The sequence below is a fragment of the Bactrocera tryoni genome, chromosome 3, assembly GCF_016617805.1.
Source record: "Bactrocera tryoni isolate S06 chromosome 3, CSIRO_BtryS06_freeze2, whole genome shotgun sequence".
Classification (NCBI taxonomy): Eukaryota; Metazoa; Arthropoda; class Insecta; order Diptera; family Tephritidae; genus Bactrocera; species Bactrocera tryoni.
The window spans coordinates 29357993-29376441 of NC_052501.1; the positions used below are offsets into that span (position 1 = coordinate 29357993).

An 18449-nucleotide genomic window follows, 5' to 3' on the forward strand; every position below is an offset into this window, starting at 1 on the left:
TTTTTTATGTAATTTTTGTATTGGAAGTTTTTTAATTAAAATATTAATATTTTAAATTTTTCTTATATAAAAAATTGAATTTCATTCTAAAATGAGGATTTTAATTTTCTTGCAAAAATCTCTGAAAATTATTTTTTTAAAAAAAAGCTTTGATTTTAAATTTTTTGTAAATAAAAACTGTAAATTAAATTTTTTGAAAAGTCTCTAATCCGGCATTTACATTTCGATTTTGACCTCTTTTCATAGAGGAACAATGGCAAAGCAAATTTTGAATTTGAATTATTTCCAGAAAAACTGAAAATCCGAAGAATTTATCAAAAAACTCAAATTCAACATTTGCTTTCCAAAAATACTAAATTCAATTTTTTTCTTAAAAAAAGAAATAAAAATTTGCATTGGCCAAAATTTAACTTTCAGTTTTACTTTACAAAAAAATTAAAAACGTTTACTTTTTTTCTTGCAAATTTTAATTACAATTGCATAGTTGAATTTATTTTTCAGTTTTTCCCCTCGAAATTTTATTTTTTGTACAAAAAATTTTGAATTATGTTTTCACAGAAAAGCTTGCGTTAATTAATTTTTTGCAAAGTAGGTTTTTTATTTAAAATATTTTATAGCAAACCTTTGAATTTAATTTTTTGTAAATTTCAACTATTTACAAACCACTTTTCAAAGACTTTTGTACAAAAAATTTTTAATTATGTTTTCACAGAAAAGCTTGCGTTAATTAATTTTTTGAAAAGTAGTTTATATTTAAAATATTTTATAGCAAAACTTTGAATTTAATTTTTTGTAAATTTCAACTATTTGCAAGCCACTTTTCAAAGACTTTTTTTCAATTAAATTTTTGTTAAATAAATTTTGAATTTTTTTTCAATGAAGAACTTTCACTACAGAATTTGCAAAGTAGGTACATAGGTTGTGTATTTAAAATATTTTGTAGCAAAACTTTGAAAGTAACATTTTTGAAAAATATACTTAGAATTTGAACTTTGTAAATAAAAATAATTACAAAGTAAATTTTTTTTGCAAAAAAAGTATATAATATTTTGCTAAGTTAACTTTTGCATATAAATTTTTTAATTTTTTTGCAAAGTAAATTTTTGAAATTTAGAAATTTTACTCCACGAATCGCCTTTTAATTGCAAAAAAGCCAGCAATAATAAAGCTTGCGCTGTTTCTCTCTTCTCTCCACTAACACCTCGGCGAGTGCTTCGCATTTACAGTGCTATAATTATTTAATACAATTTAATTACTAAAGTATAGATTTAAAAATAAATTGGACACTCCAAATTAAAGCTGTCCTATTGCCACAAGAAAACATTCATATATGATTTCGAATCAATAACTGCAAATAAAACTCAATAATAAATTTAGATATGCAAACAATAATGAGAAAACTAATTGAAGACTCTTTACTGGGCTCAACAAACGATTGCAAAAAAAACTGAATACCAAACAGTTATTGGTAAGTAAAAATAGTTACTACAATACATACGCAGTTAGCACGTTGTACATACATATTTACCAGCACACAGGGTGTCGGATGACATTGCATACACAGAATTATGTACAGAAAATAGTGGAAAACTAAAGATTTCTCTCCCAACCAACAATTGTACTAGCAACAGTTCCGTTTCTCCGTATAAAAATACGAAGCAGCTTATTTGCGGCCGCGCTTGCTCTCCAATGCCGGCTTGTCGGGGTGGTGCTTACGCACGTGTACGCCGAGATTGCCGCGCTGCTTGGCCTTGTAGGAGCAATGCGGGCACGGGTGGCACGGCTCTTTGCCGCCACACTCGACATTCTCGTGGCGGCGCAAGGTCGACTTCCAGCGGTACTTCTTGCCGCAATGACGACACACATACTTCGAGTCGGCATCATCCTGATGCATCGACGAATCACTCAACGACAGTTCGTATGTGGTTGTTGTGGTGCCGTCAATGCTGGTGGCGCCTTCCTGTTTGATGGGTCGCGTTGTCAGTATGGTGTAACTCTTGGTGATGGTCGGTTGTTCGTGCAGTGTAATGCCGTCAGGCAGGAGCGTCGCCTCAACGCTCGTTGTGGCATCGTCCTGTTCCTGCAGCTGCAATTGCGCATGATGACTCTGCTGCGGATGTATGTGATGCACTTGTGATTGCTGTAAATGCTGCACATGATGGTGATGGTGATGATGATGGTGGTGCAACGCCTGCTCGGAGTCCTCGTCGACCGTCGTCACTTGTGTCGTTGTCGGCACGCCGGTTTGTATGTGCTCGGTGATTTCGGTTGGTGCAAAACCGATGCCGATTTTCGTACCGTCAGGCAGTTCGATGTCATCGATTTCGGCATATTTCACCAAATCGCTGATGATCGCCGCCGAGGCTGACGGATTATTTAAATCGATTTCGCTTATCTCATATTTCGTGCCTTCGGTGAGTTGGTGGTGGTGGTGGTGTTGTGTCTCGGCATCGTGTGCCTCCACGATTTGTACACTGGTGGCGGTGGTGCTCTGCGGTGTTATTATTTTACCACGTGAATATTTGATACGCGATGCAACCGGTTTTTGTTCGGCGATTTGTACATTCCGCAGGCTCATCAAATTGATTGTCTGTGTGTGGTGTGGTGGATGTGTGGTGACGATGCTTTGTACTTGCGGATGTGCTTGCAATTGTTGGATTTGCTGATGTTGTTGTTGCTGGTGTTGTTGTTCCAATTCATGACTGTGCTGATGCGTATGCTGATGTTGTTGCTGATGTGATGTATGCGGTTGCTGTCCGAATTGGTGTGAATGTATGATCGTGGCCGAAGTTTGTTGCGTCGCGATTGGCGAGACCGTCGGTATTATCTTCTTCAAATTGATCAGTTCTAAAGTAAATAGCAGGGCATTTGAGGTTCGTTAGTATTAAGGAGGAATTGGTATAAAATATACGCTAAGAATAAAAAAACAGTCGTTCAGATATATTTACATATATAAAAACCTATGAAACTCAAAACTACAGAACGGCTGTGTTTGTTGTTTTTAATGTGGACACGATAAGTAAGACTAAAAGCGATTTTGCATTGACTTTTCGTGCGAAAAATTTATGAAACATTGATATTAAACTCAAGAAGTATGCGAAAGAGTTGCCACCTTTTGAGAAAAAAACTGAAAATAAGACCAAATATGTTTTACAAGCATTTTAGCGAAACTACTCAAAATTTCAATAGAATATAATTTAGATTTATTGTGGAAAAGGGTTGCCACCTTTTGAGAAAATAGAACTGAAAAAAGACCAAATATGTATGTTTACCAAGCATTTAAAAGTCACTACTAAAATTTCAATAGAATTTGAATAAAAGATTTGTGGTGGAAAAGGGTTGCCACCTTTTGAGAACTCAAAATATGTACAAGACCTGTGCCACAGACATTTAGAAACGACTTTTGGGAAAATATTTGAAAGTTTTTCACTAAAATTTATTTTGTAATAGGAAATCATTAGACAAATATAAGGTGTTTAAGGGGTTACATCGGTTTTATCGGTTTCACGGCTTCAAAAAATATTTTTTTTTTATTATATTATTGAAATCTATAATAACTTAATATTATGATATCTCTAAAAGCTCAAGTTGAACCCTGTAATAGTTTTGGAGATACAGCTTTGTAGCTCCAGACCAGCTTCATAGTCACTTGAACGTTAAACGCGTTTTTCTCGAAACTGTGTTTTCGCAAGTCAGTTGTCACGATTTTTCGCGAACTCCTCAAACGGTCTTAACGAAATTTAGCACATTGTTTTTGAAAGAACTTTTTTGGTCCAGTTACAACTATTTAAAAAAAAAGCATCGACAAATTTTCACCAAAATTTGCATTTTTTTGTAAAATATATTCCTTTTTTGTTTCTCCTTCGTCCAATACCAGTTTATGGTCCTAACTAAAACACCTATTTTTTCTTTTTACAACAAATGATCCTGTGAGAAGGTCTGTTCTCAACATGGAGGTACCTTTTTCCGAAAGATTGCTCGACATGACGTCGTAATGGCCGAGTTATGAATATTTTTCTTTGAAAATTCACAATGTGTAAAATATGTATCTTTGGAATAATACAAAGTTTGAACAAAACATTACACTTTTTCATGATAGGGCTTATTTGTTCGAGGAAACCCATGTGAACACTTAAGAAGGCTTCTAGAAATTGCTCGGTGGTCATCAATGTGAACGTGTCTTGAAATAACTAGAGATGCTTCTTATTAGGAGTCTAAATGAGTGACAATTATACTAATGGGCGTTTGGGATAATATTTCAGAAATATCCGATGCTAACTTTAGCATTTAAATATTTTCAAAATTAGTTCATATATTTTAGAACAAACATGGCTACAAAATATATGTTCGAAACATACGGCGATCAAGAAAGTATTGCCAACTGCTGAAAAAATTAATCTTTAGGTCAATTTAAACATATATTGTAATATAGGAGCCACCTATTAAAAAAAGTAACAAGAGTTTTTTCTCTTCTCTACAAAAAACTCATCACAATTACAAAATATTCCTTAAAAGAACCTAGATGAGTCCATTTGTAAGGCAGATATATGCTTTAGTGACACGATCTGCACAATTTCTTGCGAGATTGCATCATTGATAGATCAGATTAAATGAAAAAGCTTTACATACAAGGGTTTGAATTTTATCGGACAGTTTGTAAGGTAGCTTGTACGCTATAGTAACACGTTCTGTACAATTCTTTCGAAGATTGCAACATTTCTTTAGGCAATAATTTAAACGAAATTTCTTGAAGATATTTGATCAAAAGAGAAAGCTTTCCATACAAGTACCTTTATTCCTATACTGCAGTTAGTTTGCTAGTACAACAGTTTTCGATCAAAAACCAACTCAGTATTAGCATATATCATACGATTTACTTTAACTTTGAACTTTTTATTATAAGAATCACTTCAAATTCGGCTTGTCGTTTTGCGAAAATCATTGAAATGTTTTCACTAGCAAATTAAGATCTTTTATTTCAATATTTCAAGCGTTTTTTGGCACGCACAAGGCACTAACCCCATAAGCCACAGAATGAGCTACACCAAACACGCCCCCTTTTCATATTTAAATCTTTCTTAGCTCTACGCTCAACGTTATTTAGTTTACATATAAATAAATATAAATAACTGTAATATTTAAGCTGTAGTTTATATGACTCACCACACTCGGAGGAAGGTAACTTAATTGGGGTGCTCGTCAACGTTGCCAATGTGGGCTTGACATCTGTAAGATTTTGCACATCCGTTATATGCGCTTGAGCATTGAGTTCACTAACATTGGTAGCGACTGTTTGTTCATCATCGGTGGGCGCAATCTTAGCCGTTGTTATGTTGCCCAGCTTCTTCACATGCAACACAAAGCCATCTTTATTCTGGGTGATCACGATGTCATTGCTCTCCAGCAGGCAATCGTCCAATTCGAATTCCTCGGGTGTAATGTCCGTCTGTTCCGATTTATCATGCTTAACTAATTAAGGAAATATCACAAAAATTATTTTCATAAATTTTTTTCAATACAATTTATGCTATAATTATAATTATGGTAAAAATAAAATGAAAAAGTTATAGCATTAGAAGAATTAAATCGAAAACAAGCAAATCCTTTCGAAATAAAAAAATGTATTTATATGTAGGTGTATGTACGTACAAATGTGTATGAGTTTTCATACATACATACATACAACAAATTAGTGTTTGTGATGTGTAGCTGTAGTTCACAATAATGATTTATGTAGGTGTTTGTGTGCGTGTGTGTGAAAAGTTTGGAAAAATAATTAACGTTGGATTCATTATATAGCATTAAATGACACATTGCTGATTTTTTTGGAATTATTTATTTTCAAAACCTATAATAAATATATTTATATGTATAACCTAGCAAAATTTACAATACCATTTTCAACAATTTTTAAGCTGAAAATGCGCTTATAATAAAATACGACAAACTTTGAATAGGAAGGCAAACATCTTTTTGTTGTTGTATTATTTAATTTTCAAGCCGTACGTCAATGCTAGCGTATATATGCTAACTTCATTTAAACATACTTATGTACAAGCGCTCAGAATTGTCCAAACATTTTATGTAGCATGGCTAGCGCTTTCAAAAGTCGACATACATATTTATATATATGTACATACATATATAACTGTATTTATGTAAATTTCGCAATTCTGTATTTTATTAAGTTTGCTCAGTTTGCGCTCTGTCAATTTCCATATGTTGCGACTTCATATGCGTATTGAGGCTGTGCCGGTACCGCGTTACGTAAGAGCAATGCGGACAGCGTTCCGAGGGCTGCTTGCCGCACTCGAAGCGCAAATGACGCGACAAATTCTTTTTATATGCATACATTTTATCACAGCGCGGACAAATGTGTGGATCCGTTATGGAAGAGAGTGTTAGCGCATCATGCTTTTCTTCATTAAAACTATCAGTGCATTGTGCAGAAGCGGCTGCGCTATGGCGTTTCTTCAGTATTTCTTTCCAAGCGATATTGTTCAATGACGTCACAGATTTGATGGAAAGCGCCCAATAATTTTCTGCAAAAGAGAAAATGAGAGAGGAATAGGTAAGTACAAGTAAGTAAGGCGTAAAATTAAAAAAAATAATAATAATATTTGAAAATAAAAGTAAAAATAAAAGTCAGAGCAAAATTAAAAATTTAAATAAAAGTAAAAAATAAACAACGAAAAAGTGATGCGACTATTTGAAATATTCACTAAAATTTATTTGTCACATTATTTTATTTAATTATTTATATATTTAGGCATGATAATAGGATAATACAAACATTATATGACTACTTAAGCGCTTGATAATATTATTTATATAAGAATTTTGATACTATTGCAACAAGTTGCGATAAAATATATATGTAAAACATTTTTTTATTTTTTTAATTGATTTTTTTTAATATTTATTTATTTCTTTTTTTTTATTTTACAATCTGGCAACATGTTGCTTAAAAATATATGTACATACATATAATATATATAAGTATAAAACAGATTTTTTTTCTTTTGTTCTTTTAAAATTATTACTTTTTTATATGCACAGTTTAATTTTATTTTTTTCTTTTTGTATTATTATTTTTTAATTGTTTTTTTTTTTTTAATTCTGTTTTATAAATGTTTTGTTTTTATTAATTTTTAATTCAATTCTTTTTACGAATGTTTTTTTTTATTTATTTTAATTGTTTTTTTAATTAATTTTCATTTCAATATTTTTTATGATTCTTTTATGTTACACTCAGTTGCATGTGCCAAAATTGCAACACTAATAATACTACATATGTATGTACATACCATTTTGCTCACAAATATATAGGTATGTACATACATATGTAGTTATGTAAATGTTAACCTCTCAGCAATAGATTCTTACCATTATCTATTAGGTGATCATAACATTGATGTATTAACAAAACACAAACGTGAGGGGATTTCCCATTAGGTTATAGTGGAGTTGTAGTTGACAAACTGAATTGTAGAGGGCGGAAATGATAAAAAACAACAGACGCAGGTAGTACCGTCTACTGTTAGCTTACGGTAGCAATTATTGAAATGGCAATAAATGCATATCACCAGCTACACAATAATTGACCTGACTTTACAAAAACAAAACAAAAGTGTTTCTCTAATAAATATTTACATTTTGGAAAACTTAATTGCTAATTGTTGCAATAACCACTACCACACCACTAGGTAGGATGCTCCCGTTTAAAGTGTGTCAAGAGCGTCTCCTTGATGCCACAACCAAAGCCGCACAAGTGGCATTTAAATTTATTTTGCAGCAATTGTTTGCTGTTTTGACGACCGTAACGTTGATATGAAACCACTTCGCGTTTCGCCGTTGGCGCGCTCTCCCCTATAGCTTTAGTTAGGTTTAGATTTTTGCTCACACTCCTTTCAGGTGGTGAACTAGGCGCACAACAAGTTATCAGTGAATCAACAGTTTGTTCATTTTCTTCGCTCATATCAGCAAAGCTTTCTACAATATTATCGATTTCCAGACAGGACACATCGGTGCTTGCAGTTTCTATGAACTCAAAACTCTCTGCTGACAATTCAATATAGTCGGCAATATTAATATTATCCACATTTTGCTCACAAAATATATAGTCCTTGCTCAAAGTTGTTGTAGTGGTTGTTGCTCCTGGTGTGGCAGCCAATTGCTGATTAGATGGCAACACTGCACGCCGCTGCAGTTCCAGTTTAACTGTTTTTGGTGAGAGAAAAGAAAGAAATTGCATTTTAGTACTTTTGAAATTATTAAAAATGTATACATTTTTTAATTATAATTTTCACTGTAAATTTTTTTCATTAAAAATTCTAATTACAAAAAAAAACAAATCTTAATCTTATAAAATTTGTTACCTTGTACAATTTTTATTATATAAATGATAACTATTTATAATAAAATATTGAAAATGTTGAATGTGATATAAATTTAATACATGTTTATAATAAAATAATATAAATATTGAATGTAATATAAATTTTATAAACATTTTTAATAAAATAATATAAATATTAAATGTAATAAAAATATCTATAAAAATATAATTTCGATATATAAATAATTTTTATATCATAAATATTTAAAATAAAAAAAATATAAATATTTATATAAATAATTTTTATTTTTATATATATTATATAAATAATTATCATTATTTTTATATTATTTATTTATTTTTTAATTGCTTTTTTTATTTTAAACTGTTAGATTTTTTTTATTTTAAGTTTTATTTATCTTTAATGTTTATATTATTTATTATTTTTTTCATTTTAATATCATAATTATATTTAAAAAATAATATAAATATTTATGTTATTTTTATACAAGTTGTCATATAAAAATAATTTTTTTTAACATACATAACATTTCTTCTGCTGCTACCAGCATCCTGCTCATCATCCCGCGCTCACATTCACGCCCACTCTCATCATCGAAATAAAACACATATGCTTTTGAGTTTTTCGTTTCATTACGTTTCTTACCAATTTAAATATTTTATTCATTATTAACGGCATCATCATTCATTAAACAAATTATGCTATATATATGTATGTATATATATAAACGCTTTAATATTCATAGTTTCGTCTTATGTATTTATATTTTCTCTATTTTTATTTATTATGTATATTTTTCGGCTATTGCATCGGTATCGGTTAACTTCAAACGTAATTCTTGCTTTTATGTTTTCTTATGTTATTTGCTGTGTACTTCAATTTGCTGTAATTAAATACCATTTGGCATACAAGTTAACACAACAAAAAAAACGAAATGGTTTACAATTAATTTTTATTAATATATTTATCTTTCAACAAAAACAACGTATAACATAGTTACATAGCTACAGTATGTTTGTATGTATTTGTTTTTAATATAAATTGGCAAAAATATCAGTTTGGCTTTGTAAATGTATGCGCAGCCTATTCGTACACTTTTTAGTTGTTGTTCTGTTCTCTAGCGCTCTGTGGTATTACAATTCGATTTTGGTGAAAATTATAAATACGTTTCCACTACTTCTTTTCTAGCTTTTGTTTTTTGTTAAATTTAATCGCAGTATTATTACAGTATTATTTCATATATATATATATGTATGTATATATATTTTCTTTTAGGTACTAACAAATATCATCATAAACGTTTTAGTGTGTGTATATATAAATATCATGTTGCTCTTTGCGGTTATTTGTTTTCTTTTTTTAATATCTTTTCTTATTTATTTATTTGTTTTTTTTTTTGGCTACGCCACGCTTTTCTTAAACGAAATAACAGTTAAAGACTATTTTAAATTCCGCTTAACAGACGGGCAACTATTGCTATAATAAATATATATGTACCTATCCTTTTGTATTGTGTATATGCATCAGTGTTTTATATACATATATTGTATATATATTGTGAACATATACATATATATGTTCCATAAACGTCTGTGTTTTCATTTTGAATTATGTTCACGATTTTTTTGTTTTTATTTTTTTTTATAATTTTTTGTCTAATTTTGCCTACAAAAACATTTTCGTTTCATTTCAGTTTTTTGTTTCTTAGTCAATTAATTGCAATTATTTCAATACGTTCTAATATGGTAATATGGCAAAAATTGTTCGCTTCCTTCAAGCTCACAAATAACTTCTTTTGTTTATATGTATATAACAAGTTTTTTAGATATATTTTCTTATTTATTAGACTCTCTCTGCCGTGCGTTGGCAAATCTTCTTTAATAATGATTTCTTTTTCACTTGTATATATGTGTGTGTATGCATAACTGTGTGTGTGTTGTGTATGTTTGTGTGTGTATATTCTTTTTTTCTAGCTTACTTGTATATTATATTATATGTACATAAGACTATATACATATATTTTGTATGCACTCGTTGCACTTTCAACGCGGCGCTGTGGATGATGCTTCATTTTTATTTAAACAAAAATAATAACTTTAAACAATAAACCCTGTATGTTTGGTAATTCACATATTATTTGTTTATTTCGCTTATATATTTTTTATTTTATATGTTATTTTTAATTTATATGTATATATTTTTTTGTTTTATTTATTAGCTTTCTCCGTTTGACCGCCAAAAAATTGCAACAAGCGCACATTAATATATGCTTTTGCCTCTATGTACATATGTATTTATGTATATATAAATATAAATGTATACATATTGTTCATAGAGCTATGTATGTATATGCATGTATGCATTTAATAAGTGTATACCTATGTATTTGGTTGATTTCTTTGGAGTATATTTTGTTCATTTATTTGTATATATAACTATTTTCATATATATTTATAGATGTATATGTATAGTTTCAACTGTACCAACAAGTTTACTTAATTAGTTGACGAAATTCGCGCAACATTATGCTATAAAATGACAACAACAACAACAATTCGGTTGCAATTCACCGCCCGCAGCACAAAAATAAACAGTTTAACAAGGCATATGTATGTACATATATGTAACATTTAAGGAAATGAAAAAAATTTAAAGGTAAACATAAAATTTATAAGGATAAATAAAAATTAATATACATATGTATGATATATAATATAAATGGCTAAAAATTGAATGCATATAACAGTTTTGGAAACAAAAAAATTTTTTGGAAAAAATATATTAAATAAAAACTTTAAAATTAATAAAAGTTTATCTTTTTAATAAAATAAAAGTATAGAAAGAATAAAAACAAATAAATAAATAAAAATTACATATAAAAAATTACTAAAAATTGTATGTATGTAAAAATTAACTGAAATAAAAAAAATTTTAGAGCTAAAAATTAAAAAAACGATTAAAAATTTAAGAAAAAATATATTCAAATAAAATCGAAACTAAAAATAATGTATAATAAAATTGTGTATAAAAAAGTTAATTTTTTTTAATAAAAAAGCGTTCAAAATTAAAATTTTTTTTTTTTATTAAATTTAAAGATTAAATTGGTAAAGATAAAAAAATTTAAATTAAAAAAAATAAACTACAACGAAAAATTTAATCAAAAATAAAATATTTACAACCAGCAAATTATATTATAAATAGTGAAAGAAAAAAATAATAATAAAACAAAAATTGATACACATACATACATATATTCATACACAAATGTTTTCGAAAATTAAAACAAAAAATTATAACATTAAAAATTAAAAAATGTGTATAAATAAAATATAGAGAAGAAAAATTATATAAATCCCAACAAAAACAAAAATAAAATAATAATATGCATATATTTACACACAAAATTCTTTTAAAGCCAATAACAAAATAATTAAAATTAATTAATGTGCTTAAAATTAAAAAAAAAAATAATAGTTATAATTAAAAAATTAACTTTAATTAGTTTACTTAAATTAAAAATAAAAAAACTAAACTCACTTTGTACCACAAAAATCAAATCTAATAATAAATTTCGTAAAATTAAGCTTAAACCAATAAAATTGCTAACACTACGCTACAAAAGTACGCATAAGTAGTACTAAAAAACAAATTAACGGTGTAAATATGCAAAGTGTAAACTTAATAGCGTCCAAAGGAGAAGAAATAGCTTTACCAACAATATGCAGCATATGCATATGGATGCTTGTATTTTACACACATACACATATAAACTGTGCATATCAGTGTGAGTGAGTGTGTGTGTGTTAATTTAAAAATTCTAGCTTCTGTTTTTTATTTTTACATTGTAAAATTGATTTAATCTCTTCGTCGTAATTAAAATTATAAAATATATATTTTTTATATATATACGAGTATATGATTAATAACGCACCGTTAGGAATTACATACACATTAACTACCTATTTAGCTTGTTCTTGCTCGCTCGCCCTATAACTATAACTACATTTGATCTGATGCCATCACATAGCCTATGCAAGTCACGCTTTAACACACTTTTCCCCGTTACGATTAGAAAAAATTTTCAACTCTTACGCTTCTGCTTCTCTTTGTTATTATTATTATTTGCATTTTCCTCAAATATACATACATAAATCGGTATGTATACGAGTGTGTGTTAGATATACATTTGTATCTCGCCTAAAATATATATTCATCTAAGGGAACTTAACGCATAAGTATTGTTATATGTTTGTATGTATGTGTTGTTGTTAAATTAGAATAGCAGCAGGTTCCCGTTTAGCGTTTTGAACAATTTTTTTATTATATATTTCATATATGTATGCAGGTAAACTTTGCTCTTTTAAATTATAGTCGATTGACTTACATTAAATAACACATTGACTAGATATGAAACTAAGTCACGTCTCTAGGTCAAGACGTTGCGCATAGGCGGACTTAATGTATGTATGTATATACATATGTATGTTTGCGGAATATTTTTTTGGAAAAAGTGAAAAATATTGGCACATTGAGTATAATAACGGTAATTTTCAACAAATTATAAAAGTGGGACCTGCCGTGCAAAAGTGCAAAAAATGGTTCTTGAACAAAATTTTAAAAATTGTTTTTAAACAAAATTTCAAAATTGTTTTTGATAAAAAAATATATAAATAATTTTTGAAAATAAAAATAAAAATTGTTTTTGAAAAAAAAATTGTTTTTGAACAGAAATTTTAAAAATTGTTTTTCAAAATATTTCAATGTTAAAAAAAATTGTTTAATAAAATATTTTCATATCTTGGAATTTGTAGGTACTTTAACTTTCTTTGTATTTTATACACATTCACACATCAATTTTTCTTTGACATACATATGTATGTATATATGCATGTACATATGTAATAAGACAATTCCAAGATAATTTCCACTAATTAATAACTCCAAGTTGAACTTGGCACTGTTGCTAATTTCATATTACATATATATTCATAGTATTGTACATAATTCAATTTTCTTTAAAAGTTAACGAGTATTAACAATAATAAAATTAGCAAACTTTAACAATTTCTTAGTTACACTTACATATGTATATGTATATATTATGCAATGCATTAACATTTTATAAGATTCTCTTCGTTTAGTACGTTTAGTAGCTGTTTAGTACAGTGCTAACGGTACTATGGCACAAACAACATTGTCAAGTTTAGACGTCTACTAGTGTTCCCGTTATATGGCATAGGCCTTTCAATATTTCACTTCATTTCGTCTTTGGTTAGGCGTATCTCGACGGTTAGCTTCGGCTTCATATGTATATACCGACTTTTAACCGTAGAAATGTCTAACTGTATCTAACATAAGCTCTCTAAGCTCCCCTAACTACCGCCCTACTTAGTTACGCACATCTCAGTGTATTTTGTTCCATTGGCGTAGTTGAATATTTGACTAATAAATTAGCTTTTAGTTACAGATAAAATATCAACTTAATATATACAGAGTTTTCAGCTAAGCTCATCTATGTACGGGTTTCACACGTTCATATAAACCTTCGACAAATTAAACTGTTTATGGCCACTTTTTCAACTTGGAAACTAATTAATTATTTTCCAGTTTTTTTTTTAATTTTTTCGTTTAATGTTTTCGAATACCTAACCTCAAAATAATGTCAATAACGATACTCAAGAAGTTACATATTTTCAACGAACCCAAATTATATGAATTTTTTTTAGTTTACGGATTTTTTTCATGTTTTCGAAAATATAACCTCAAAAAAAGCCAAGAAAAACTTTCAAGAAGTGCCTTATTTTAAACGAAACGAAACTATATTCGATTTTTAAGCTTTCAGAATATTTTTCATGTTTACAAAAACCTAACCTCAAAAAAAAGTTCAAGAATGACATTCAAGAAGTTTCATATCTTAAACGAAATGAAATTAAATTCGAATATATTTATTATATTCAGGATTTTTTTCTTGTTTTCGAAAACTTATTTTATTTCTTTAATATTTTCAGAATTTTTTTTCATGTTTTCGAAAATCTAACCTCAAAAAATGTTAAGAACGATATTCAAGAAGTATCATATTTTAAGCACGTTATTTTTGATCCATAAGACTCATGCGGACAACTTTTCCATTTTAGTAATGCTTTTATATTCTACATTTCGCGTTATTACGAAAACCTAACATAAAAAAATCTTTTCGAAACAATATTTGTTAGACAAGTAGCTGTATAGCTACAAACGAAAGGTTATGGATTTTTTAAATTTAAGGTTAAGTATATTAATTCTTCTATATATTCCGAATTTGAGTTTAGGTTTATACATTGATCTGAAAAAAATTTTAATTATAATTTTTCCTCGCTTTAAAATACGCACATTTGTTTTGCAAAGCAGACGGACTTGTGGCCAGACATAAAAGTTAAATAACAATAATTAAAAAAATAAATTCAATTTATTTAAATTATTTTTACAAAAACAAGAAAAAATATTTTAGTTAAAAACCCGTTCGTAGCATCTAAGGTACAAATTATTTGACTAAGATTTATATTAATAATATATATTTTTTTAATTTATTTTATAGTTTGGTTATAATGGCACTAGTAGCAGTTAAGTTCTCTGTGTTTTAACTATTTCATATGACTTTCCTTACGAACATATATACAAATTTGTTTAAAAAACACTAATATATGTATTTACCTAAGTATGTATGTATTTCTGCATGGTTAAACCATAATTCGATATCGAAACGAAAGTGAAAACGCAGTTATAACCGACGGAAAGCTGGATATTTTTTGAAAAAATACCTAAAATGACAACAATTACAAAACAACAAAGCTGCTGAAGTGAAAAAATTTCACTTTCGTTCTAAATAATATGCAATTTTGATATATACTTAGCTATATGATTATAGCAGCATATAATTCCTTAAAAGTGCACACTGAGCACATTAGTTTTCAAAATAATGCACATACAAACAATAATACATGCATATTTTAACAATAGCTCGGATATTTAGCTTTTTATTTGTCTAAGTATGCAAGTTAAATGCAATTTATGGCAACTTAGTCGGTGATAGCTAACGTTTTACGCCTATTTTTCTTAAAAATCGGCGCCAATTTCGAATTATTTTTTGTATGAAATTTTGAATTCCGAAAAAATAACTGTTTATTATGTAGTATAACTAACTGCAAGCTAAACAGTAATGTTTAGACGCTTACTATAAATTATAGCAAAGCAAGTTTTAACATATTTGCACTTTTGGGTTAAAAAAAAATGGAGTTTTAGTTAAAATATTGGGTCTAGCTTTCGTATCCACATAGAAACACATACATATATATTTAGAATATACATATATATATATATTTTCACAAGTATTCCGCTTGGAGTATATAAAGTTATGTACATACATATGTATGTGCATATGTACACACGTTTGTTAGCAGTTAATGCTAAAGCCTCCAAATAGTTTGCAAAAACATTGCTGGGTGGAAATGCTTAAAATATTAATGTTGTATAGCAAAAATAAAAAAAAAATTAGGTTATGAAAATCGCAGGCTATAAAAGTAAATTTTTATGTTATAAAAATTTTCGATTATGAAAATATATTTTTCAGGTCATAAAAATTGTTTGTTAAAATTAACATTTTTTAGTTTTAAAACATTTTTAGGTTATAAAAAAAAATTGTTTTCGCTAAAGAAAAAATATTTTTGGGGTTACAAACCAAGTTTTGTATAAAAAAAATTTTAATAAAAACATTTTTAGGTTAATAAAAAGTACTATTTAGCTAAAAAAAAAATTATTAGGTTATAAAAACAGTTTCAGTTAAAAATAAGCATTTTTAGGTTAATAAAAACATATTTTCGATTTTCGATGCCTTAAAAATCATTTTTAGAAAAAAAGTTTTATTTGGTTATAAAAAACAAAAAAAAGTTGGTTAATGAAAAACAATTTTTAGCTTAAAAATAATTTTAAAAAATATTTTTAAGCTTTATAAAATTTTTTTGGTAAAAAGAACAACTTTTTTGGTTCATAAATAAAACAGTATCTATGCTTCAACAAACAATTTTCGTCATAAAAAATTTAGGTTAATAAAACCAGCACTTTAGCTAAAGAAACTCCTTTTAAGGATATAAAAAGCAGTTTTAGTTAAAAAAAGGCATTCTTATGTTAGGAAAATAATGTTGTCAGTTTTTTTAAAATAATTTTTTGGTAAAAAATAATTTATAAAAAAAGAAAATAAATTGGTTACCAAAAAGCATTTTTTAGCTTACAAAATATTTTTAAGGTTACAAAAAAACAATTTCCGTTAAACAAAAAACATTTTTAGGTTATAAAAAATATTTTCAAAGTTTTAAGAATAAATGTTAGCTAAAAAACTTTTTTAGATTATACAAAGGAAAAAAGTTGGTTAATAAAAATGGTTATAAAAACCAATTTTGGTTAAAAAAACATTTTTGGTTTATAAATAAAATATTATCGATGCTTCAACAAACAATTTTCGTTAAAAAAAAAAAGATTTGTTGATTATAAAAAAACTAAGTAACAAAAAAGAAATAGGTTATAAGAAATAATTTTGTAGTTAAGACCAAAACAAGCCTAACGAAGTAAAATATTTAAAGCAGCACCCAAAATTGCAATGTACTTAACTTAAATAACATTAACTGTTAGTTGCTTTGTTCTCTGCTTTGCTAGTTATGTGTGTATGTAGGTATGTAACGCCTCTACAATTTCAATACGAATACCTATTAAATCCCTAAAGATTCTGAGTTATAATTATTTTTTTTTTAATAATTATTGTGTTTCATATAAAGTTGTGTGTGTGTGCATGAGTGTGTTTGTGTGTGTATACACGTATATAAAACAACAATATATTTGTCATAGGCACATATATACATACTTTTTATATATTCTTTTAACTAACATATGTATGCATATTACGTACATAGTATGTGTGTATATGCATGTATTTCTTTATATATGTATGTATGTATGTATGCATATATGTGCATGTAGATTTTTGGCAACAAATAAACACAGTACGTTTCTCAACTTCACACCTACATATTATGTAATTCCTGTTCAACATTTTCAATTTGCTGTAAAACATTTGACCTAGTGGATTCCACACCCAGCGCATACCACGTTTTGGTTCACTATTATATATTGTATATATAATTTGTTTTCTTTGTTAATTTTTAATTTTTTTTTAAGTTACTTGGTTAGTTTGACTAAATTTGTTACTCTTTTATTTGAACCCTAAGTTTCGTTTTCTGTTTTTTTTGTTCATTTTGTTGAAATTATTTAATTTTTCTGTGTACTTGCATTCACGTTTCAATATTAATATTACACTACTGTTAATGCAACAACACCTGCTTTACGCTTTTAAGACAAATTTAACTAATTTTATACATACATACAAATTTTGTATATATACTATAATATATATATGTATATATTTATGTGTATGTAAATATGACACTTGTTGCAATATTAATTTCTTCACGTTTTTGTTGTTGTTCGCTTTTGTTTTTCTTGTTTTTGTTTTGTATGTAATACAATAAGTATTTTTTGTCAGTAGATACATAGTACGTACTATATGTACATATGTACACAGGCATATACACAAGTTTGCACTCGCACATATGTATGTATGTTTATTTGTTTGTATGTATGTATGTAGGTATGTAGATTCAAGTTAATTTGAATATTTGTTCTAAATTACTTAATATCATCAAATATTTTATCTATGTAAATAAATGATGTGGCATCCAATAAATTCGTTTTGTTGTTGGTTATAAGTTGTTGTTTTCTTTTTTGGTTTTAGTTTTTTTTTTGTATTAGTTTTATATTTTATTCCCCTTGGTATCAAATTGTTTAAAAACTTTGGGCTTTTGACCGTGCACCCAACTATCCTACTTGCTTATTGTTTGCTATTTTGGTTTTGCTGTTGTTACTTTTAGTATTTCATACTTCAAATATGTTTGTTGTATGTGTGTGTGCGTGTGTGTGTAAGTAACCTTACGTGCGACACACACACACACACTTTTCGCTTGTTTCTTGAACAATTTTAGTTTTTGGTTTGAGGTTGAGGTTAAA

The 18449-nt window shown here is 27.9% G+C and overlaps 1 protein-coding gene across 3 annotated transcripts in view; it reads right to left on the bottom strand.

Annotated features, from left to right (window-relative positions):
- The window catches only part of LOC120770819 (longitudinals lacking protein, isoforms F/I/K/T), a 111067-nt gene that overhangs the window by 40160 nt on the left and 52458 nt on the right, over nucleotides 1-18449 (bottom strand). The window contains exons 6-7 of one of the 3 annotated variants that reach the window (XM_040098398.1): nucleotides 5164-5469; nucleotides 1086-2847 (exon numbers count right to left, since the gene is read on the bottom strand). The exons of the other annotated variants lie outside the window; for them this stretch is intronic. Coding sequence (XP_039954332.1) covers nucleotides 1664-2847; nucleotides 5164-5469 — 1490 coding nt within the window. The 3' untranslated portion in view covers nucleotides 1086-1663. Of the gene's footprint in view, nucleotides 1-1085; nucleotides 2848-5163; nucleotides 5470-18449 lie in introns of those variants that run through there. 3 annotated transcript variants of the gene reach the window in all.